Source organism: Poecilia mexicana, unplaced genomic scaffold, assembly GCF_051168715.1.
Source record: "Poecilia mexicana isolate PSO_F unplaced genomic scaffold, ASM5116871v1 scaffold_12, whole genome shotgun sequence".
Classification (NCBI taxonomy): Eukaryota; Metazoa; Chordata; class Actinopteri; order Cyprinodontiformes; family Poeciliidae; genus Poecilia; species Poecilia mexicana.
The window spans coordinates 21,229,399-21,254,312 of record NW_028263381.1 but is presented as its reverse complement, the minus strand read 5'-3'; the positions used below and the strand labels follow the sequence as shown (position 1 = coordinate 21,254,312).

The following is a 24,914-nucleotide window of genomic DNA, read 5'->3' as shown; positions in this document are numbered from 1 at the left end:
GTAGTGTGGGAACTGCGCCGTTACCTAGCAACGCCAGTCGAGCCCAGTTCCGTTACCTAGCAACCCAAACAGAACTCCAGCAGTTTGATCAGCTGGTTAAAACACAGTTGGTAACGTTTTGTGCTTTTGCAGTGAAAATAGCCCAGTTGATTTTATTGCAACGTTAGATAAGCAAATAAGTTGTAAAGTGTGACCTTCTCCAATTCCAGAGTTCAGCAACACTCCCCAGGAGAACCACATGGCAGATGACAAGGTGAGGGCATCTTCTTCCTCTTCCTCACTGTTTACTTTAAATCTTCCAAATGGACTAGAGGGAAAAAATCGGAAGGGTTGCAGAGGATAAAATGAGATGTCTGAGTTCACACAGGGGAATGAATCCCAGCATTTTCCCAGGAGAAGGAGGGAACTGAACATGAGTGAGCGAAGCAAGACAGAGATTAGCTGTCGGAGAAAAGGAAAAAGGCTAAAGACTGTAGCACGGGGACAGAGCAGTGGGATGGTCGGAGGCAATCTTCACCTCGGTCTGCCCTCTCATCCACACTGAGGGAAGATCTGCAGTGCTGAGGAGTGCATATAGACATACACACACTGTGTATACAAACACACATATGGACAAACACGCCCTTCTTGTACCTGAACCGGTCTAGAAGGTAAAGCATCACCGCCACCACATGCACCGAAAGACCCACCAGCAGCCACAGCGTACTCTGGAACGGCTGCATAAATGAGTCCAGCGTACTTCGAGGAATTTCCTAAAAACACATACAGGTTATCAGTGGATTACATCAGAATGACAGGTGCACTGCAGAGGTCGCATTCAATGTGTAGCAGAATGCATTAAGCAGCAACAGTGAAGGCAAAACAGCCATAAAACTTCACAACACAGACAAATGAGATCTGAACACAGGTATTATTCCACTTACTAGTTTTTAATTGTAGATATTTAAGATGAAGAAATTTGATTTCTAAACGGTTCTTGATCTGATTTCACGCTGTTACTCTGACTTTGGATAGCTTTTAGCTTACAATAACTGTAAACAGCTGTCAAATCAACTCTGAGCAGATTAGCTTGACTTTAAGCACCTGTTAGCTTCACTCTGAGTAGCTGTTAGCTTCACTCTGAGTCGCTGTTAGCTTCACTCTGAGTAGCTGTTAGCTTCACTCTGAGTAGCTGTTAGCTTCACTCTGAGTAGCTGTTAGCTTGACTCTCAGCATTTATTGACTCATTAACTGCTAAATTGACTTTGATCAGCCGTTGAACTAACGTTGACAGGTTTTTTAGCTTGATTCTGAGCAGATTCCAGCTAGAATTTCAGCTTCTGCTAATCTAACTTTGAGAAGAGGTTAGCTTGACTAGCTAGCATCTAGTCAAACTAACAGCTGCTCAGAGTCAAGCTCTGATGGCTGCTAAATCAACTCCGAGCAGCCATTAAACTGATTTTGAGCAGTTTTTAGCTTGACTCTTAGCAGCTGTTAGCTAACCTTGAGTATGTATTAGCTTCACTTTGACCATTTGTTAAGTTGGCTCCAAGAAGCTGCTAGCTTGACTCAGAGCAGCCGCTAAATAAACCACCAGCAGCCATTAAATTGACCTTGAGCAGTTGTGAGCTCGATTCAGAGCAGCTGTTAGCTCTAAATTTTGTAAAGTTGGCTCCGAGGAGCTGCTAGCTCGACTCAGAGCAGCCATTAAGTTGTCTTAGCTTGATTGATAGCAGCTGTTAGCCACACAGAGCATCTGTTAGCCTAACTTTGAGAAGCTGACAGTGTTTCTTTCAATAGCTGTTCATTAAAATTTGACAACACTGTTAGCTAGCATCTGGCCAGCTGTTGGCCAGATAATGAACTGTAGCAGCTGAAATAATGTACAAAATAAAAGAAAAAGTTAAATTTAACATGAGGTACCGCAGTAGGACCTCTAGTCATAAATAGCTGGGCAAAAGGACCATGTGAGTGTTTCTCACCTTTTTGACTAGAATAGTGAGGCCTTGATATTTAAAGGGTTTAGAGAACTCTATGTACTGGGCACGCTCGTTGTTTATGGTCAGCGGGGCCACGATCATGTCAGCCAGCCCACCCAGCAGCTCTCCCATCATGCCGTTCCACTCCTTCTTGTTGCTGTTGTTCACCTGAAGTACAAAAGCAAAGGCATCAATAACCCTGCAGTGCGTAGGAGCGCTAGTCTGCACACACAGATGCGTCAGGCACCAAACTGGTTTGAGGCGGTTCACGTTGCAGGGTCTGCTGTCAGAGCATCGTTTGCATCTCCACAGCTTTTTTGGATGTAATAGTGAGCTTTGCATCCCTCTCGGCACTTTTCAGTGTTAGAAGATGTAGCATTAGCCCAGAAACTGTGTGCTAACCTGACCCGACGCTACAGAAAACCAACATGAGCGACTGAAGCATGAAAACAAACTCCTTATGACAAAACATCCTGGCTGACATCCACAATCTTCCCAGCTATAAGTGCTGATTGCTGGCAGCCAAACCACTTTAAGGCTTCCTCAATAATTCATCCAGTAACTAAATATGTTATTGTTTTTTTTTGTTTTTGTTTTTTTACAGAATCTGAGTGTCTCCATGACAAACGTTAAAAAATAAATGCAAGACACAAACTGATAAATTACTGCTAATTACTGCTGTTTTGACACCATTTTCGAGATATTCAGCTCTGGGGGAAAAATTGAGAGAGCACTGCACTGAAAACCTCCTGGTTATTCCACCAAACATGGATTTATGAGTTAAAACGTTAGTATTGTTGTTTATAAACTTGTTTTCTTTTCATTATTTGAGGTCTGAAAGCTCTGCATCTTTTCTCATTTCAAATAATTTGCTTGGAATTTCAGGACATGTCGGTAGTTCATAGAATAACAGAACGATGTTCATTTTACTCAAACATTTACCTATAAAAACGTAAAATTAGAGAAACTGATCATTTTAAGTGGTCTCTTAATTTTTTTCTAGGGCTGTATTTTGTTAATATATTGACCAATAAACTAATTTTGTATAAAACACTTTAAAAAGATTCAAAATAAAACATGACACCAAAAACAATAAATAAAAGCTTCTGCAAACAAAGTATTAATAATCAGAATGGAAATTATTGAACCGACTTGGTAAAAATGATCTATATTGATACGACTGAAGTAGATTATGGTTTGTTTGTGCTGCTCTTTGTGGTGTGTGTTTTATGTCTGCTGCAGTGCTACAGTGGGATACCCTACTTTGATGTATTATGAATAAGGACAGAGGTTATTTTTGGTTCAGCCAGTGTTCCTCCTCTTCTCCTCTACGGATCTCTGCAGTAACCTCAACCCAGATGAAAAGTGGACTCCTGCAGAACTTCCCATAAAAGTACTAACCAAAAACTGACTTAAAACATTTAAAACGATGCATTTAACAACCACAGAATGCTCTCTATCCTTCTTTTACTTTATGCTTAAATTGTCTACAATAACTAGAAAACAAAAGGTGGCCCATTGTGCTTCCTTGATCAGTTTACTGTAGGTCTATGGCCTATATAATACATGTTTGTCACGTTTTATGCAGAAAATCATTCTTTAATAAAGAGATTTTAGCTGTTTTAGGGCGTCTTGTCAGTTTAAATCTAAATAATCTGCTGCTGCCCATCAAATCGCACATCAAAATGGCTGCAAACAGGTGCTTGATTACACAGCCGTACATCTTTGAAAAGCATTAGTAGAACCTCCTGCACAACCAACAAGTGGTTTCCGGATGGTAAGTCAACAACAAAACACTTGTCTTTTCCAGCAGCCATTGTACAGCGCATACAGCGGTAAAACCAGCTGACCAAACTAGATGGAACTCAGCTTGGGTTGCTAGGTAACGGGCTGGAGATCACATGTGGTTGCTAGGCAACAGTGGAGTGCCAGGTTGTGACTTAGCATTTTGGAGTTTCTTGATATGGCTCATTTTCCAGACACCAAAAAACATTAATGTATTGCTAAAAAAATTCAGCTAGATGTTTTTTTGTTGTTGTTTAAGTGCTTTGTTTGTTTCTACAAGCAGAATAAATCCAAATATTAGTACAAAAACGTCCAAATTGATAAAGTTAAATAGAAATTAATGAATGCTGCTCCTAGATTGGCTGCTTTGCAAACACCAACCAATAGCGTGCAAATTAGTGAGTTTATCTGTATGAAATGTGTCTTTTTTTACCCGCTCTTGGGTTCCAAACTTCCCATCAGCCACCAGGTGGACCTCGTAGGTGAAGTTCATGGTCATGGCCAGTTTGATCAGCAGGTCGACACAGAAGCCGTAGCAGCACTGCGGCACGATGGGACGCCCTGCCGGAAAACCACCAACAGTCATGCTGGACGTCACATTTATACGTTTTAATATAAATGTAAAGGAGGAAGAGACTTTTGAAACGCTGCTTCAGAACGGATGCTGCATTTTCATCTAAATAGATCAGAACTGAAAAGTGAATTTATTTTGGATTGAACTCATATGTTACAGAGATTCTTTATTTTTGGAGTGAAATATTCCAGCTTAAGTTTTTTTCTCCTTTAATATTGACGATTTACAGGTCATGAAAACCCAATATTCAGTTTCTAAGATGCTAAAAAATATATTTTTATTAGAGAAATGTCAACCAGAAGAGATGTCGATGTACCGTTTTCAATATTCTCAACGGCTTACCCCGTCTTCACAGTCCTATCGAGGGTGCAATTTTCCCTGTTTGTCGATTTTTTGCTCTAGCACATTTTTTCCTTCCACTAAATTTCCCATTTTTCATCTTGTGGCTTATCCACTTTGTGGAAGGTGTCACTGATTGTCTGCTGGACCAGATTGTGTCTAATAAGTGTTTGAAATAAATCCCTCTGTAGGTAATGAAACTACGTAATCAATTAATTCACTGTTTTCTGAATTAATTTAACCTCTGAATGATATCCTAACTTACTGTATATGTGATGAAATGCGTCTGTTGTTTTACCTGGGATGGTCTCATTGGGCCCGGTACAGATAACCTTCTTTATTATCACTCCATTTAATGCCTTTTCCTCGTTGCATGTCCCGTCTTGCATCGTCGGTTTCACATACACAAACGGCTCCTGGTGAATCGTCACGATCTGCAGCAGGTAGACAGTTCAGATTAAAAGCATTAAAAAGACTCCTGAAATTAAGGCAACACAAAATGACAAATTAGCAAAGGAGGATAATCCGTCTGCAGCTCGTTAATTAATCCACAGATCAAATCTGAAAGTAAAGAATTAGGGTTTATTGATCTTCAAAGAGCTGAAAACCTGCAGTAGATTAAACATTTGCCACTTTAAAAACAGATGGATAAATCTTACACTGCAAAAACACAATCTTACCAAATATTTTTGATTAATTTCTGGCGCAAGTAACTTTGTCAACTTGAAATAATACAAAACTGACTGGCAACTGTTCAGTTAAATACATGAGCTTGTTTTACATTGATTAATAAATACTGGTGATTGGCAGAATATCTGGCAGTGGAACAAGAAATGTCCCCATATATTAAGACTTCAGGTTTACTAAGATACTTGCAGTAGAAACTAGAACAAAAATATTTGGTAAGGTTTTGTGTTTTTGCAGTGTTACACCACTTGAGCCAAAATTCGTCAGAAAAATAAATCTGTGCGTCTCTTTAGTTGAATCCACTGAAAAGTAACTGAAAAGATCAAATATCACTCAAAAATAGGAATTTGTGATTTTCAAAATAGCTGAAAACTTGCAGTAGCTAATCAAACGGCAGTCCTAAGTTCTGCTTAGGTTGCTAGGCAACAGAGCTGGACTTGGCTGGCGTTGCTAGGTAACGGCAAAGTACCCACAATGCAGAAACACAAAATCTTATCAGGTATTTTTTTATCAAGTTTCTACTGCAAATATCTTAATATACTTTAAGTAAGACAAAACTAACTCAGAGGTAACTTTTCAGTGATGGAAAGGAACTAATTTCAAGCCTAATATTGATGAAAAATTTCTAGTTTTACTGTCTTAAGATATTTTTCCATAAGTGAAATAATCTGCCAGTGAAACTAGTATTACTTAAAACAAGCTCATATATTTTGGTGAAAAGTTACTTCTGAGCAGGTTTTTCTCATTTCAAGTGTACCAAGACATTTGCAGGAGAAAACAGACCAAAAATACTCGGTAAATGTGTTTTTGCAGCGCAGCTCCTGTGGTGTGAGAACATTGGATGGATGTGTGTGTGTGTGTGTGTGTGTGTGTGTGTGTGTGTGTGGAGGTGGCAGCCGTGTCCGAGTCCGCTCACCTTTAATCGGGTCGACATCTGGAAGCCCTGCGGTTTCTCCGTCTCCCCTCCAGGCCAGATGATCTTGCGCTGATTGTTCATCACCACCTGCAGCGACGCCGGACAGGCGGCCGCGTTAGCGCTGAGCGCTGACAGAAGGCACGCTGCTGATGAGGCTCCACACACCGCGGGTGAGCATCACTAATGAGTCAGCGTGGCTCCGCCGCGGCTCAGCGGTTCTGTTTTTATTGCCTTCACCTCTGCTCTGTGTTACACCTGCAGCAACTCACCAACATTCAACCCGATCTGCGCCGTCCAGTCGGGTTTTCTTCTTTTAAAAGCTTCCAGGCGACACAAGGAACAAAACTAACATCTTATATTAGTGCTGCAGCACTGAATAATTTAGTAATCCTTTACTCTATCAGTTATTCTGACGGTTAATTGATTAATCAGATCAAAAACATTAGCATATTCTGCAGATTTTACTTATTTTATACAATATTAGAAATATACACTAAAGGTTTCCCCCAGAAACTTGCTGAGCTCGGTGGTTGGGTGCGAAGGAAGTCGTGTTTTTGAGTTAAAAAATGTTTAAAGTTGACAGGAAATTTGAAAATAACACTCAATAATTATGTGTTATTGAAAGATTAACACATGAACACCAACTATAAAGCCTTAAAAAATGCAAAAACCTTTAAAGAGACTTAAATAATTAAGCAATGCTAAGCCTGGTGGGGTCACAAGTAAAGCCTGGTGGCCCGCCAGGCTTATAATACACTGAGGGAAACCCTGACACTGCAAAAACACAAAATCTTACCAAGTAGTTTTGTCTAGTTTCTAGTGTTAATATTCAGATATTAAAAGGAATTCAAATAAAATTAAAATAAAAAAGCACTTAAAATAAAACAAAACTAACTTACAAGTAACTTTCTAGCAAAAAATAGGAGCCTGACTTAAGTAAATAACTCCAAAAAAGTTCTAGTTTTATTTTACTTATAAAATGGGAAAAATGTCTTATTACAAATTAAATAATCTGCCAGTAAAATTTGCACTTTTTTAAAGGAATTATTGACTTAAAACAAGGTTTTATATCTTGGTGAAAAGTTATTTGTAAGTTATTTTTCCTATTTCAAGTGAACTAAGATTCGCACTAGAAATTAGACCAAAAATACTGGGTTGGATTTTGTGTTTCTGCAGTGTAAATTTGTTTTATGTAATATTAAACATACAAGACAAAAAATACAAATAAAAAAATAAAATAAACATTTTATTGCCTAAAATGAAGTGAATTAAAATAAAAATTATCCTGATATCAACATGTGGAAAGTTCAGCTTTTTCTGATTGATTATCAATATGTAGGACTGATCTGCTGATTCCTTTTTTCTATTAATCAACTAATAATTTAATAGCAGAAGATGCTTAATAGATTTATCTTATAAATTTAAACCAGGAGAAGCTAAAACTTCGTCTTGAAGAGTTTTGGGTAAAAACAAAGAAAGTCTTTTACATTTTATAAGCAAAATGTTTATATTTTGTGCCGTTTTGGCTTAATTACTGCTCTGAATACGTTATTCTTTCATAAAATGGTCTTTTTATGAATCTGTTTACACAAGTTAGCGATTTATCGATTAGTTGAAGATTATGTCAATAACAGATTAATCATGATTACTTGTTTCAGCCCTAGTTTATATGCATTTCTGGCCCACTGTAGTGAAAAATCCTGTCTAAATGCCCCATTTGCTGATGACGTTGTGATGCTCAAACTGATTCTGCATCCAGACTGGATTTAATTCAAACCAAATAACCAGCAAAAAGAAACAAAACACTAGTTAGAGTTTTAATAACCGTTACCTGCGTGCCGTTATAAATGCCGACTTGAACCAGGCGAGACTTCTGGTAGTTCAGAATAGTGTAGTGGGCGTATTTCCTGTCTCCGTCGTCGTTGAACTCGACGCGTCCCGTCAGACCCTCCGGATATTTGGACGACATCAGCACTCTGTGGCAAAAAGAAAAATATTATATATAAACAAATATGTGTTTGTGTATTACGATTAACTACAGTGGAAATAAGAAATAAAAGATAAAGTCAAAATAAAATTAGAATAAAGTCAAAATAAAATTAGAATAAAGTCAAATTTTGAGGATAAATCAAATCATAAAGACATTTTGAGAAAAGAAATTTAATACTGAGATAAAATCCTATCATGGAAATAATATAAAATTATGAGAATAAAGTCATAAAATTACAAGAATAACGTCAAAATAATATGAAAATAAAGTCACATTTTGAGGAAAAAGTCGTATTATAAGAATATAGTCATAAAATTACAATAATAAAGTTGAAATAAAGTCAATATCATGATTATTTTCTCAATATTTCAACTTTCATCTTGTAATTTTATAACTTTATTCTCATACTTTTCTTTAACAATTTTAGCGTGACCTTAATACTTTTTCATAATATATATTTGTGTTAGAAAGTGAATGGATTCATGCAGACATGTTTTCACCTGCACAGTTTAAAAGTTTGATTTAACATGAATTATTTCCTCTCAGCCGTCAGATGCAGCAAATCGACACATTTCTATTGTAAAATATAAAAATCATGACAGAAAACAGGCTCGACTGTTTGCAGCTGCATCAGTTTTTATAAACTGCGTTTCCTTCAGTGACGCAGCAGCGAAGCCTCTTGTATCTAGGTCAGCTCCATCTGCAGGATGCATCAACTCCACATTCTCTGCATTTTCAGGAATAAATTCAGAAGAGAAGGCATAGAAAACACACAGCAAGTCGGCTGGCATGAAGAAATGATCAGACCATGATGAGTAAATATCTGTTTTCATTTAAATGAGCTGTAGGAATGATGGGTGGAGCTTTAGGTTGTCTGACCGACGCCTCACCAGTTTGAATCTTAGTTTTCTCATGCAGGTTAGTCGTTGTTTGTTTAGTAGTCGGTCATGTGACAGATTCAAACAACCAGCTTTACGCTAATTGCATTGCTGCACCTGTCCAGATGTTACAATGACTGTTTGTTATTGTTGTGGAATAAAACGACTGATTTTGCAGCAACTTTTCACAAAAACTTTGTCAAAGTTTCTCATTTTTCTAAACTTTACTTTCCCATCGAAAAAGTCGAGTTCCCAAAAAAACAGACAGGACTCCCATACAGTTTATAATAAAATAGTGAATCACATTTCAAGTATCTTATTGAAATAATACCTCAAATACAAAAAAAACTGCAGAACAGCTGAAACACTGAGTTCCTTTAAATCTGGACTAACTCCACCTGTTTTGATTTGTTTTTGAACCATAATAAATGAAACATTGACCAACATCTTGATGAGTAACGACGACAAATAAAATGTAACGTTTACAATGAAAAACACAAAATCTCACCAAGTAATTTTGGTCTAGTTTCACGTTCAAATATATCAGACAAAACTAACTTAAAATTAACCTTTCAGCAAGATACAGAGGCTTGTTTTAAGTCAATAATTCCTGAATATTTATGAAAAATTACCAGTTTAATTGGCAGATAAATTAACTTACAAAATGGAGAAAAAAGTCTTGTTGCAAAAACAATAAAGAAATAGTTTTATATGTTACCATTAAGTGTCACACAGGCTTTCAATGAACTCAGAGGTGTCCAAACGTTTTTACATTAAATTTAAAAAACAAAAATTTGTAAATTGTGATTTTTATTTTTACCTGCTTGAAAATAAAGAACTTTTTCATAAAGTCTATAAATCCTTAAAAAAAAGACAATTTCCAAATTTGTTTTCTATTTTGTTGGTGAAATTTTTACGTTTTTGACTTGAGGTCATCGGGCCGATCAAAATTATTTCAAGGACCACAAATGGCCCCCGGGCCACACTTTGGACCCCCCTCTCTGGGCGTCAGAGAGACGTTGTGAAACAGGAAGTTAAATTCGGCTGGATTGGTCGAAATCCAGGCGAGTTGCAGTGATTGGTCAGATTTATGTGAAAGTTGCAATGATTGGTGAAGATCTAAAATCAGAGCAAAATGTGTGAATGTTGAGTGGTTTGTGGCGAGCGCACCGTTTAAAAAGAGGCCCCGTCTTCCAGATGTTGGTGTTGCCCACGCAGCCCTTGGGCGGTTCTGTGATGTTCTCCTTCTCAAACAGCTCCTGGATGGACTGGGCCACCACCGCCACGGCGTCGGTGATGTGGGCCGATTCGTTCTTCCCATTAATGAGCTGGAGGGCGATCAGACCTGAGACCCGGCGGCAACAAAACCGTCACCAACAGGAGCGAAAAAATACACTTAGGACCCCCACACCACTAGGGGGCGCACAGGAACACCAGACTAGCGCCATAATATATATATATACTTATAAAATAACATTGAATAATACAGACTAAATGGCATTACACATGGAGAGATTGTTGTTACAGTTGGAACACCAATTAATATCTTCCTGCCGTTGACTGCTGTCACTGTTGGGGAAATATAAGATATCAAACTTAATGTTTCCTGTAAATTTAGTTTTTATCAGCTGATTTATTTCAAATAATTAAAATAATATTACACATTTAAATAAAAAATCCAGAAAATGTACCAATTTATTTTAAGTTTGTTACTCCTGTAAGGTTAAAATCAATAGAAAATATAACATTAGCATGACGTAAGCTAATTACAAATTATGCCAATGTTACACATGTATGCTAGTTTAGGAATGGTATCATGTTGGTATGGGAGAACCCCAAAGGAAAATATGGACTAATTTATGATCTCTACAAGCACAAACCTGAAGTATGTTAGCATGTAAAGGAGAATATTGTCTGCTTTTTAAACGAAAATACAATTAGCATTTTTTAAAGGCCTATAAAACATTAATGTTTTACATCAAAGGGGACCTATTATGCAAATTTCCCTTTTTGCATGTTTTTATACTTTTATGTGAGTTTCTGCTGTTTTTTAAAAAACAGTCCAAGAACTTGAAAAACCACCCAGTTGTTTTTAGTGACTGATAAATGAGCCGTTTCAAAAACCTCCCAATTGCTGAGTCACATTCGACGGGCACTTCACCGTTACCTAGCAACCCCAGCGGAATTCCGCCCGTTACCTAGCAACTGAAGCTGAGTTCCACAACGCTTGGTCAACTGGTTTTACCACTGTAAAATGGCTGCTGGAAGAGATGTGTTTCCAAATAAATCCAAATTAGAAGCAGATTATTTGGATTTGAAGTGACAAGAGGCCCTAAAACCACCCAGCCTGTTCAAGGAAGGCTGAACAGGTCACCTTAATAGGTCACCTTTAAACAAAACAACAACTAAATTACTTCAGTTCTGAGTGTCTGAGTCTATTTAATCCTTAAACAGAAGGTTGAAGAGTTTAGCACAACATGCAGGTGTTTCTGGTATTTATCTGATGATTACTATCTAATCTCTGGGATCCTTCATGTGTTTCTGTTTGATTCTGGACCAAACGTCGGGGCGGGTTTCTGGCTGGACGTACCGTCTGGCGCCTCGCTCAGAGCTTTACCGGACATCTCCCGCTCCCCCACCAGCCACACGTAGCCCGAGCCCGTCATGTTGAGGAAGCGGGCCGCCTTGTACACGGCGGCAGCATCGTCCTCGCTGGAGATAAAAACAGAAAAATATTACACTGCTCCCGTTTGTTGGGACTTAAACCCTCGTTATGTGAAATGACAGGAAGCAATTCTGATGGTAGCTTTTGTGTAACTCATATTCTGTTGCCACATTTCTCTGCTTTTTGGATACTGTGCAGCTGGAAGCGTTTTCTGCTCTCTCTTTTTTGGTTTTTATGGTGGTTTCTATGGCAACAAGCTTGTTTTTACAAACGGAAGCAGCTGATTAGCATCTCAAAAGCTGAAACATCACCTGAACTACGACAAATCTCAGAAGAGCTGGAAAGGAGACCAACATTTAAAGAGGAGCAGCAAAAGCAAAGGAGGTGGATTAGCAGAGCTTGACACAGGACATTTCTGCTGCCTGGATATTGAGGTCCAAGAAATCACTCAAGTAAGAGTAAAAAAGTGTTTGGTGAAAAGTCTACTGAAATTATCAGTCATTTAATATTTAAAAATTACATCATCAAATGGACTAAAAACTAAAGTTAAGTGGAAATTTTTGTATTTTAAGGACCAAAATGACAATAATTCATGTAAGTAACAAAAAAATGACAAAATCAGGCAAAATAAAATGTTTCCAAATCATTTTATTTCAATAAAAAACTTATTAAACTTTAACAGACCCTCCAGGTGTGTGTCTGTTTATGGTGAGTTTTTGGTTAAAACATGTTTGTTTTTCATTCAGTGGGTAGAAAATCCAGAAATTTTACTCAACTAAGAGCAAAAATGCTTCATAATAAAATTACTCAAAGTACAGAATAGTAAAAATACTTCTAAAAGTACATTATTTCAAAAAGTTCCTCGAGTAAATGCAACTAATTACCACCAAACTGCATCTATATTTGTGGTTCTACACTGCATTAAAGACTTTGCATATTTATCTCTGCTGACCGTGCAGCTTCTTTACCTGCTGAACCGGGCAGAAAGGTGAAAGGTCGCCTCACCTGGCGGACAGGATGATGACCCGGGCCTCCAGCTCTTTGGCCTCCAGCAGCAGCGCGGTTAAGTTTGTCTCCTGACTGAACTGTAGGACTTTCTCTGCCTGCGGTTGGGGCAGAAGAAAGGTCAAGCCAGCTACTTTTCCCGAGCACAGACGCCATGCTGCCGCTTTACCTGCGTGGTACGAGCGTGGCCAATTTGGTTTGAAAAAACGAGAGACAGAGATTAAAAAGGAAAGCGATCCAGGGGAACCGGCTGAACTAAAAAAAGAAAAAGCTTGAAGGGAAAAAAACTTTTGCATTTGTCTGCATGCAAACTGAGGGTTATGTCAAGGCTCCAAAGAAGAACGTGCATGTGTTAGGTAGAGGGGAGAAGAAGGTCAATGCAACCAGTAACTAAAAACAGGTGAGGAGGGGAGTGAGGGGGCGTTCTCCCTCCGAAAAGATAAAGAAATCAAATCAAGAAAATAAAAACTGCTGAAACCAGGGAGGTGCTACGGAGAGGGAGGAAGTAGCATCTGGGAAGTCTGAGTCCCAAACTACCGGTTCTCCACAAGGGAATGAGCTTGCAAACTGTTTTTTTTTTTCGTATGTGTGAGTGTGTGTGTGTGTGTGTGTTTTTAAGAACATGCATTCCTTCATTGACGGAAAAAAAAATTAAAATGAGAAAAGCCGGGCTCTGTTCTCTTCTTCTTTTTTTTTTTCTGGAACAACCGAAAAAAATCTATTTTTTTTCATACCAAAATCATTCTTTTTTTTTAATTATAGGGAAATGTCTGAAAGTAAAAACTCAAAGAAAAGACGTGCTACCAAGAGAGAGGGGGGCATTTCTGGGTCGGCTGGTGACTGGTTTGGGCTGGTTTCTAGTTGCTACGTTTGGAAAGTTGGTGGGCGGCGTGCATTGACCATGCAAATATACCTTAGGTCCTCGCTTGTTGTCATAGGACAGTTGGTCGAGGTTTTCATAGTTCCTTTTTTTATTCTGATGAGTAATGTGCACAGAGAAAATATGCAGACACAGAAAAATATTATAAACAGTTGAAAATGGAGGGCAGTAAAGCATTCCAACAAATCTCCACTTTTCTGCTTCAAATTGGGAGCTTTAACACTGGGGCTTGCAAAGAACATCGCCATAGGAACCAGAAACCACCGAAATGTGCTGGGAAACAAAGATCAGGAAGGTTTACTGTGCTTAAGACGAGGTCCTGACGTAAACGCAACATTTTTAAATCTTATTTAATGTTTTTGTGCTTCCATTTGGGTCTCATATGATTATAAAACAGTTCAAGAACTTAAAAAAAACAACCAGCCGTTTCAAAAACCTCCCGATTATGAAGTTACATTCAAAAATCTGTGAAATCTTACAGAGTATTTTTGGTCTGGTCTGTAGGTCAAATGTCTTGATAAGACAAAACTAACAAGTAAAATGTCATCTTATTTTTTAATAATATAAATACACTCTACAAGGAGTAGAGAAAATATGTTCATTACATTTCTGCAGTCAACAACAAAACTCCTGTCTTTACCAGCAGCCATTTTAAAGCGGCTGACCAAACTGCTTTTCAGTTGCTTTTCAGCAACATATAGCAGCTTGTTTTAATAAAAATTCCTTAATATTAATGAAAAGTTTTAATTCCACTGGCAGATTATTTCACTGGGAAAAATGTTAGTAGAAGTGAAATAATCTGCCATGAATTATTTTCTTGTTGATGTTGAAAATACCAAAATCTCTACATAACTTTATACTTTAGCCCGTCAGTCATTTAATTTTAAATATTTAAATATTAAATGATTAATGTTCTTTCTTGAATGTTACTCAAGTAAAAATGTACTTTGAGTAACATTTTTACCAAATACTTTTTTAACAGGCAAGTTTGGGTTTTAACGAACAAGCTAAGAACAGAAGTTTTTGTGTTTTCTGCTCATTTCTGTTCATCTCAGCGCCCAAAATAAATCCCTCTTTACGTTCTTTATGCTCTTTTTTTTCCCTTAAGTGGCGCCGCATCAAAATTACATGGTGGATTTTTAAAAGGCAGAAGAAACCTGGCACTTTGTGTCTTTTCTCAGCAGTTTGTGCTTTAATAATTTACAGCTTCTCCAACTTGCCTGCAGCTCTCGACCCAGGCTCTTTTCTCCTTTTACAGAATGTTGCATCAGCTCTTCTTTGTAAAGAAACAAAGATCTACTTTTATAAATTCAAAACACTCTGTATTTTTGAAAAGTATGCAGAGTTATTTAGAGTTATTGACACAGCAAACCTCATCCTAAAGGAATATTTTATTCTGTAGCCTGATTATAGTTTAGATAGAAAAACAGGAGTATAGTTTTGCCAAAATACGGAAATTTCTGAGTTTGAAAATTTGCTAATTTGTGAGAAAAATCTCAGAAATTGTGAGATTAATCTCAGATTTTTTTTTAGGAAAGACTTGAAAATTACTGAGTTTGAGAAGTTAAAAATTAGTGAGAAAAAAAATCTGACATTTTTAGATTTTTAGAAAAATGGGACAATTTTTTGAACTGAAAAAGTCAAAAATTAGCAAGAAATTGAAACTGGAAAAAAAAAAGATTTGAAATTGAAAAAAATGTTAGAAACTGACAAAAAAAATGTAAATGAAAGCAAAGACATCAAACAGAAAAAAATGTTCAAAACTACTTTTCAGATTCAAGGTTTGATTTTTGTTTTTTCAGTTTCTGATTTTTTTCTTTCAGTTTCAAATCTTACTTTTTTCTTTGAACAAACTTTGTGGCACCAATTTAGCTCCATAGGTGACTGTCTTTTGTACTGCCTGACTTGGCTTAAAGGTTTTGTCGGTTTTATTCGGCGTATGTAAACATGTGGCTCTAGCTGCAGGTTGTGTGGGAATTAGAAACACAACATGTCAGTTTTATTGACAGAGTTGAACCCAGTGATGCGACAGCAGACACATTATTAGTCCTAGAATCAATTTTCTCTGTGTTTTTGTCTGTTTGTGTGGATTTTCAGTCCTCATCCTCTCCACTCTGAGCTTTCGGTGCATTAATCGCTTCCTGAACTGGGATATATTTCCACAGCAGCTATAAAACGTTAAACTGGTGCTGCAGTTGTGTCTAAATATACACTCCTGACTGGAGTCTCGCAGGAAAACGAGCGGCGGCGTTAGATGGAGAGCACAGATGGGCTCATTCTGACATCCAAACTGCATCGTGCATAAAAGCAGCTTCCTGGATCCTCATCACAGGATTTTAATTGTCTGTTTTTTCTCCGTAAATGCAGGATGTGACTCTGGGCTAAATGATTTGAGCTGAGTAAATGGCGGCGTAATTTTTTTTTTCTGAAGTGTTTCCTGTTGGCGTTTCGCGCCGATCCCAGCAATCGGAGCAGCTTTCGCTTCAACTTGGGCAAACAGCCTCGGGTGGATGTCATATTCTGAATCTCTGCAGCTTCTGATTTAATTAAGCCTCCGAATCGGGACTCATTTCACTCCAGCACACAATTACAGCAGAAACTCGCCCCGAGAGGAGCGAGAACCCGTCCCGCAGAGATTTCCTCCATTAAATGGATCCAGCTCAGGTTCAGTCTTTTTATTCTAATTCTGTTTCTTCCTAATGAGGGAAACTTTGTCATGTTGTAACTCTGAATTCAGCTGACAGCAAAATTCAGGAACATGATCCATTTTCACTTTTTCTCATGTTACAAATGCAAATTTGAATGAATTTTATTTTGGATTGATTATTTGAATTAGAAGATGCAAGTAAACAAATCATTCAGTTCCTTATTTTAATGATAAAATAAACATTTTATTACCTAAAATGCAAAAATATATCATCCCTTTAGTACGTCTGAACTGGGTGAAACTAAAATGAACTTTTCAGTAAAACTAATTTACAATGAAAGTGTTTTTTATTTTAAATAAAAAATGTGTAAAAATGTTATCAGTTTGGTTTAATTACTGCTATGAACACAGTTTTTTTCAACAAATGACTTTTTCAGTCTGTGTGCTCCAATTCACGATTAATTGATTACTAAATAAGTTGATGATTATTTCATAACTGATTCAGCCCTTTTACAACAACTTATTCAAGTTTATTTTTGTCATTTTCCTTTGTAAAATGTTTCATTAGCTGCCTTCAGGAGTCAACAACACAAACATGAACAACAACGGAGGGAGGAGAGAAATGTTTTCTCTGAAAATATGTCACTATTTTCAGTTTGTTTCAGCTAAACATGAAAACATTCAGCTTCATTTTACATTCTGTGCCGGTGACAAAGTTTTATTCAGCTTCAAAAACACGATTAAAGAGGAATTTTCAGCAAGTAGGGAAGCAAAAAGCTGCAACTAATGCAGGAGGTTTCCGCACACAAACAACAAAAGATGGAATTTGGTGCAAAAATTCTGTTTTTCTTCAAATGAAAGCAGGAATTTGTGCTACGTCAAGTCAAAAAAGATGAGTTTTTATTAAATTTTTTAAATAAAAAATACACATTTTTGTCAGAAAACAGTCAGGAGAAACATTTCTGACATTAGTGTTAAACAACACAGAGACATCTGTGATGTAACTAATAAAGTAACTTGTAATCCAACTACTTTTGAAACCAAGTAATCAGTAAAATAACCGTAAATTCAAGTGTAACAACAGCACCTACTTTCAAACAGATGAAAAAGTATTAAAATATATATAAAATAAACCAAATTAAGGTTAAGTTACTAAGTTAGTATTAATATTAAGTGCATTTGAGAAGCTTTTTAGGGTAAGAAAGCGCTACAGAAGTGATTAAATTTAAATTTTCTTTTTAGTTGGATTACTTTTTCAAGGTGTTTTTATTAAAATATGTTAACCCTAACAAAAAATCTATTTATTCTGTCTGAATGTTTATATTTTTAATTTTACAATCTTTTGCAGCTTCTTGTGTAATTTTCCTATAAAAAAATTTCCATAAACTCAACAGTTTCCTTGTCTTTTCTGTAGGAAATCATCCCACAGCATGATGCTGCCACTGCCTTATTTCCCTGACAGGATGTTCAGGATGATGTGCAACGTGTTTATTTTACTTTCTTATGTTAAATTTTGCAAATAAAACTAAAAAAAGCTTAATATTGTATCCCTTCTGGAAAATGAAAAACATTAAAATTTGCATCTGTAACGCGACAAAACATGCAAAAGTTTCCACAGTAAAAAAAACAAACCCTGGAACCATTTTAGTTTTTCTGCGATGGTTTGCAGAGCCCCATGTTAAAGTCCACTATTTGGCTCCCAGTGTGGATAGACACAAGATAATTTGGACTGTGGCGAAAAGCAACGTGAAGATGAGCAAATAAACATACAAACTTCTGTCAGATTAGACCACATTAGACGCTGTTGATGTCTCTGGGAATGTTAGCCAATGTTTACACAATGGTGAGAAAGAGATGTGCTCAGACAACAGAGAGGGAAACAGCTAGGTACACAGAAGATCTCCGAAAAACACTCGCACACACTCGTGCTCACACACTCCCTAAAGGTGGAGGGAGGAGATGAGGGCGGGCCGCAGCGCCCCGGCGTCTCACCTTCGTCTCCCGCTCCTCCAGCAGCGTCTCCAGCCTCTTCTGAGCCGCACGGCCCTCGTGGTCGTCGCTGACGATCAGGATGATGTGGTTCCAGTTGAACTCGCGCATCAGGTCGAACCAGACGTGAGCTTGGTGGGAGTACGGCGGGACCGTCCGCAGGAAGGACAGGTGGATACTCTGAGGAGAACCGAGCGGGAAACAGAAACTTCACAATAATTCACCGTCTATTAAGAGATTAATTTCAGTCCCTGCAGCAGCGGGAGAACGTTCTGTCTCCACACACTCTATGAATCAAAAGAAGCTGTAGTTCTGTTGGTGGTGAGCTCTGTAAGGTAACCTGGAAGTCTCTGAAATGTTATATGCAATTCTAACATTTCAGATTTTAAAATTACTATTAAAATCAATTACCTTTCAAAGTTCACTCCAGGATGTTTTTCCACTTTCCATTTAAATAAAATCTCTAAATGTTTCCAGAGTTGTGAAATCCTCCCTCCAATGTTAATGGAGATCTTCCAAGGCCTCCTTTAAATTTTTAATGCCTCTGCTTTTTTTTTAACTCATCTGATTGCTTTTAAGAGTTCATTACTGCAGTTTGTGCGTCACAGCTTTTTTTTTTTTTTTAACATCAGGGGCAATATTAATAGCAGACTTTCGACTTTCATGTGGAAAGCCGTTTAATCACAGCTCCCCTAATGGACGCTGATGGGACGTTTAATCTAGGAAGCTCTTGAAGGCGTCCCTGGGGAACTCCGTAATTCGTCTGAATGCCGACTCTCCAGCCGTGTTCATCCGTCACTCACCTTGTCGGAGTAGATGGACATGCGCGTGGTGAGCCCCACCACCGGGATGCGGTAGAAGCCGGCGGTGTAGGAGACGGGCGTCGGGGTGAGATGGTCGCTGGACTGAGGCGGGTGACTCACCAGGATGGCGTAAACCTGCAGGAAAAGACGGATGAAAACGCTGATAAATCACAACAAGACTAACATTTACTTATTTATTGAAATGTTTCATTTTTGTATGGAGATACAACAGGGTCATAAATGTGGAAAAGACTTCCAGAAAACTGCAAATCCGTTAAAAACTCACCTGTTTAGAGTTGGTTCTGAAGCGTAACAAATGGAACATTGACCAACATATTTGATTTGTTCTTGTGATTTTGATGACGGCACTTGAAAAAATGTAACATTTCTTACTCTTACTTGTTTCTCAACCGCATCTTGTTATTTATGGTTTTATGATGTAAAACACTAAAATGTGCTGTGATTCATAAATAACTCACTTATTAAATTATTCAATTTATATTTTACATCATTCATTAGTTAAATTTGAAAACAAAAGAAGAAAATCCTTAAAAGTATAATTAATTAAAAAGTTAAATATTTAATTTTGATTTTATATATATTTACAAGCCATTATTTTCATCTAGTCCTTATAACTGTTCTGAACTTCCTCCATAGTGTTTGGTGTGTAAAAAATAATAAAATATATTTTTGTTTTAATTCTATGGAAGAACATTTCAGCCAACTTGTATATCATAAATGTGACAATCCTGTAGGACAACAAACTGCCGACGATAACTACCAGAAGTTTTAGTCGTCAACTTGTCAACATAATGCACTAAATCTTAAATGTACGTGTGAAAGTTTTTCTTTTCTTTTGACAAAACTTTTTTGACCTTCCAACCTGCTGCTGTGAGATAATTTCCTCCGGTCTCCTTTTCAGCTGGTAAAAGTGACTTTGCTACTAACTGTCAACACTACAACAAGATAAAGTTAATTTTTTTAAAAACAGCAAGGGAGAGGGAAATATTTCCGCTATGCTAGTTTGACTATGACAACTATAACATGTAGACGTGCTGTGGAATTCTCTGTGTTTCGGTTCAGTTATGAAATAAAAAAAGAAAGGCCATCCACAAACCAACTGTGACAGATCATCAGAAAAGCAGGTATTTCAATTAGCTAACCAACCGCTGCGGTGTTAGATTAGCTAGTAGCAGCGGGAGCTAATCTACCACAGCGACCACTTATTAATAATCACAAAGCAAACATCAAACCAAAGACATAAAGCTATAATGGACAGAATATTCAGTTCTCTGTGTGGGAATTTTTTTTGTTTTGTTTTGTTTTTTTGGTGTGGAGCCATTGTCAGTTGCTATGGCAACAAGTCTGCGCGTAGCTTAGCCTACAAAGAGCCAGGGAAAAAAGAATATGAGGGGTTTTGAGCTGTTCTTCAAAAGTTTTTCTGTGTTATTTTCCCTTTGCTGTGGCTCACTGCACTGAGTGAATAATCTCTACGTGTCCAGTTTTTACTTTGTTAACGGAGTTGTTCTACTTCTACAGCCGCAGCGCGGCTACGGATGGCTTCTTGCCTTCTGGCATTGTAAGCATGCGCCAAAGTTCTGGATGTAAACAGTAACATACTCCTTTAAGTCATTCATTCTCCTGCTCACCTTCAGTATCTGTCACATTTGAGCTGTGACGGCTGGTGTTCTCATATTTTATAGACTAAAACATCTGACGAGAGCCGGTTAGCCGTTGCTAGCATGTAAACAAATGCCGTTTCCGGTTTGAGGCGGAAATTGCGCCCATTATTCACGCAAAGCCGCATGGGAGCTAGGAATAATGAATATGATTTTGATCTTTTTTTTTCTTTTTTTTTTTTGCATCAGTTAAAATAATTTGGTTCTGAATCAGCAGTAAAATCCAAACTGTGTCTTGTTTTATGATTATTAATGAGAAACTAGAAGATTTACCCCCATTACCATCTGCAGCTATTAATTTAGGCATCACATCCTGTAGATAAATTAAACCAGACTCCTCTCTGCTCCAAAAAGTTGCATAAAAAGGTTAAAAATAACATTGTCGTCTGGAAGGATGTTAGTCACGCAGGAGGAATAAGTCTTTTGTTCGTCATTGTGGGTGTTTGGGTTGAAAACCAGAGCGGATGAGACGCCTGGGAGGCGGGCGGGGAGGGAAAGGGGATCAGGCTGGCAGAGATGCTGCGGCCCGGATTATTGGATGGGAGCATCCCGTATGGCTGGGTCAGAAATGAGGTCTTCCTTCCAAGGAATGCTCGCAGGCAGCTCTTCTCCTCCATCTGCCACTACGTCCTACAAGCTAATCTCATCTGATTAAACTCCCCGCAGACTTTCTGCCCACTTCAGACGGTTTGTTCTCATTTGCACATCAGGACTGTTTGGTGTTTTGGGTGTAAATGTGATCAGATGAGACTGTTATTCTACAGGAGTGCATCAGTTTGAGGCGATACAGCAAGCAGAGGATGAGAAAGCAGATCTGAACCTGTGGGTGTTCTTTCTGGGTTTTTGTATAAAGCCTAATTATGTGTGTGGGAGAGAGATTCACGCCTCGGGTCGCTGTGACATAACGCCGGCGCTTCTTCCAGGGTTCACAGTAAAATCCAAGCATTTTTAAGGCGTTTTCACACATTGCACCACAACAGTTTGGAGATACTAACAGTACAAATGAAATAAAGAAGACAGTTTTATATGGAAGAAGATTTGGGCCAAGAAATAAAAATGTAAAATAAAAATCAGAGTGTTTTCTCCAAATTCCAACTTTAATCTCAGAAGTCTGACTATTGTACAAAGAAGAGAAATCTAATCTTAGTTTTGACTAAAAAAATAGTGTAGTTTCTAAAAAAAAAAAAAAAATCTCAGAATTCTCTTTTATTTTTGGAATTTTGACTTTTCTCAAAATTCTAACTTTAATCTCAGAATTCTGGGTTTTTTCTCGGTATTTTGACTTTTCTGAACAAATCTAATTTGAATCTCGGAAATTTGACATTTTTCTCAGTATTCCGATTTCTTTCTGAGAATTTTGACTTTTCAAAAAAAAAATCCTAACTTTAATCTCAGAATTTTCACTTTTTTTCCTCAAATTTCTGACTTTAATCTTTTGGGATCAAAAGCTAGAATTCGTTTATTGAAATTTCAGGACTTAATCCTCTTCTGCAGTTTCATTTCACTATTTTATGATCATTTATGATTGTTATTGATAATATCTGGTGATGGAGGTTTTTAATGGATTTTGTCAACACATTTCAAGCAGCCCTTTGAGGACATCCATAATCTGGATACGGCCCAAAATAAAAATGAGTGTGACGTTCCTGCGTCACTGCAGCAGGAACAGAAGTAATCCCTCCTGAAAAGTTGTCGTCTCGCTCAGTTAAGCTACGGTTGGCCTTGAACTATCCCCCGGCTGCAGTTGCAGCCTCTTCTTGCAGGCGTGTTTTAATGCTCTGCAGATTTTCACCCCTGACCTGCTCCTGTGCACTTCAGTAGATCTGCAGCTGTGCGCCCGGAAAAGTGGAGCGGTCCTATCGTCTGAAATCTGCCTCAAACCAAAGGCTATTTTTGAACGCTGAAAGATCTGTGGGGAGTTCGTCATGTTGGAGCAACACAAAGTGGAAAGAAACATCAGTTTTTAAATGGTTAGAGGAATATTTACGTTTTGAAGCTGAACTCAGATCAGTCAGGTGTGAATTTTATGTTTTCAATGGATTTATTATTATTATTAAGTCAATAGATGTCAATACTTTAATTCACAAAGGATAACTTGTGTAACATAGATATATGTCCACCTTTCATTTCTGTCGGTTTTGCTGATTTTAATACTATATAACACCAATACATTTATTTCTTACACAGGAAACGTCAGTCGACTCAAAAATATGTCTTTCACAAAGTGTACTCATGAATTATTGACTTAAAACAAGATTATATTTAAAAACTAACTGAAAAGTTGCTTTTCAGTTAGTTTTGTCTCATTCCAAGAACTAAAAGATTTGCACTAGAAACTAGACCAGGAAACTTGCTTGAGGTGCAAATTCAGAAATTTAACCTCAGAATTCTGATTTTATTCTGCTGAGATCAAACGTCAGAAATCTGCTAAATAAAGTTTGAATTCTGATTAAAGTCATAATTTTGAGATTAAAATCTGAATTCCGTGAAAAGAAGTCCAAATTCTGAGATTACAGTCCGAATTATGAGCAAAAAAGTCATAATTTTAAGATTAAACTCAGAATTCTGACAAAAAGAGATAGCCAACATTTTGAGAAGAATTCAGAATTTGAGCAACAAGTTATAATTTTGAGATTACAGTGAGAATTCAGAGATTGAATTCTGAATTGTAAGATCAAAGTCATAATTCTGAGAATAAAGACAGAATTTTTAGAAAAACGTCAGAATTCTTCAAAAACAAGTACAAATTATGAGATTAAAGTCAGAATTATGTGGAAAAAGTCAGAATTATGTGATTATAATCCAAAATCTGAGGGAAAAAAATCTGAATTGTCAGATTAGATTCTGAATTGTCAGAACAAAGTCAGAATTCTGGGATCATTTTCCCAATTATGATGAAAATATGTCAGAATTCCGAGATTAATGTTAGAATTTTGAGATTAAACTCATAATTGTGAGTTAAAAAAACAGAATTTTGAGAAAAATGTCAGAATTTTGAGAAAAAGGGTACTTTTTCCCCCTCTTCCAGTGGCCCTAATCGTTTTCCGTAGAATTTCTCCTTAAATGAAAAAGAAAAAAAACTTTGAACGTGTCATGGTGGGGAGCCTCCAGCGCAGCAGAACACTCTGCTCCGATGCGGTACAGCGGTGCGGGACGCGGCGGGTCGGTTACCTGGCTGTGGATCAGGTCCTCGCACACCGACAGAGCCATCTGGATCGCGTTGGCTTTGTGCGTGACGGAAATGGCGTTGAGCTTGAACTTGTCCCGGCCGTACACCTGGTTGGCCTGGTTCACGGCATCCTTGAACACCTGCTCGTACCTCTTCTGGCTCAGGACGGCCCCGATGTTCACGATCTTGGGCTCGCAGCCGGCCCGCGCGCAGGAGCACGAGAGGAGCACCGCCAGCAGAAACAGACGCATCGCGTGGAGCGCCAACCCGCACAGCGCAGCCCGGTCCCTTTTCTCCGCGGTGGCGGCTCGGCTCGGCTCGGACTGAGCGAGGCGGGCGCGATCCAGGTGAGCGACGAAACCGACCGGGGCGGGGGGAGGATGGGAGCCCCGAAAAAGGAAAACGGAAGCCCGGAGAGAAGCGCTGGCTATGCGAAATGCGGAGGAATGTGCATGATCAGGAGCGGAAACCTCCAAAATGCATCTTTTTTCTCTGTTTCTCTAAAAAAGATAAAATAAAATGAATTTTTTTAAAAACAAAGAGACTACCTAAATCATCGCACTATCTTCCGTCGAACCGCGTCCCAGCCCGTTTGGACTCCCGAATCGCGTCTGGAGCGGAGCCGGTGCCGGTGCTGTCCTTGGTGCTGACAGCTGTGCGATGCGCGCCGCGGCGATCGGCTGCTTGTGCGCGCTCCCGCGGGATCTGCTTCATTCACTCCGAGCAGCTTCTGCAGATCCGCTGCTGCTGGGAAAAAACAGGGAGGTTCTGGTGAAACGTTGATCCAAACACATCAGAGGAAAGAAATATTTAAAAAACATCAACAAATTGTTTTTGTTTCTGCTTTTTTGATGCTTCAAGTATTAAACACAGCCACATTGCGGAGTACAGAGAACCAAAAGTGCCACAATTACTGGAAATAAGTGAATATTTGTGTGCAACTGTATAGT

General features: G+C 38.1%; 1 protein-coding gene across 1 annotated transcript in view; it reads right to left on the bottom strand.

Moving 5' to 3' along the window:
* Positions 1-24,602, bottom strand: part of grin1a (glutamate receptor, ionotropic, N-methyl D-aspartate 1a) — a 49,958-nt gene extending 25,356 nt beyond the window's left edge. Inside the window, exons 1-13 of the mRNA XM_014970962.2 lie at positions 23,967-24,602; positions 19,117-19,251; positions 18,317-18,493; positions 12,798-12,895; positions 11,718-11,839; positions 10,298-10,472; positions 8,091-8,235; positions 6,260-6,346; positions 4,955-5,090; positions 4,177-4,304; positions 1,962-2,126; positions 634-752; positions 195-307 (exon numbers count right to left, since the gene is read on the bottom strand). Of these exons, the coding sequence (XP_014826448.2) occupies positions 195-307; positions 634-752; positions 1,962-2,126; positions 4,177-4,304; positions 4,955-5,090; positions 6,260-6,346; positions 8,091-8,235; positions 10,298-10,472; positions 11,718-11,839; positions 12,798-12,895; positions 18,317-18,493; positions 19,117-19,251; positions 23,967-24,215 (1,849 nt within the window). The 5' untranslated portion in view covers positions 24,216-24,602. The remainder of the gene's footprint in view (positions 1-194; positions 308-633; positions 753-1,961; positions 2,127-4,176; positions 4,305-4,954; positions 5,091-6,259; positions 6,347-8,090; positions 8,236-10,297; positions 10,473-11,717; positions 11,840-12,797; positions 12,896-18,316; positions 18,494-19,116; positions 19,252-23,966) is intronic.
* Positions 24,603-24,914: the final 312 nt, after the last annotated feature.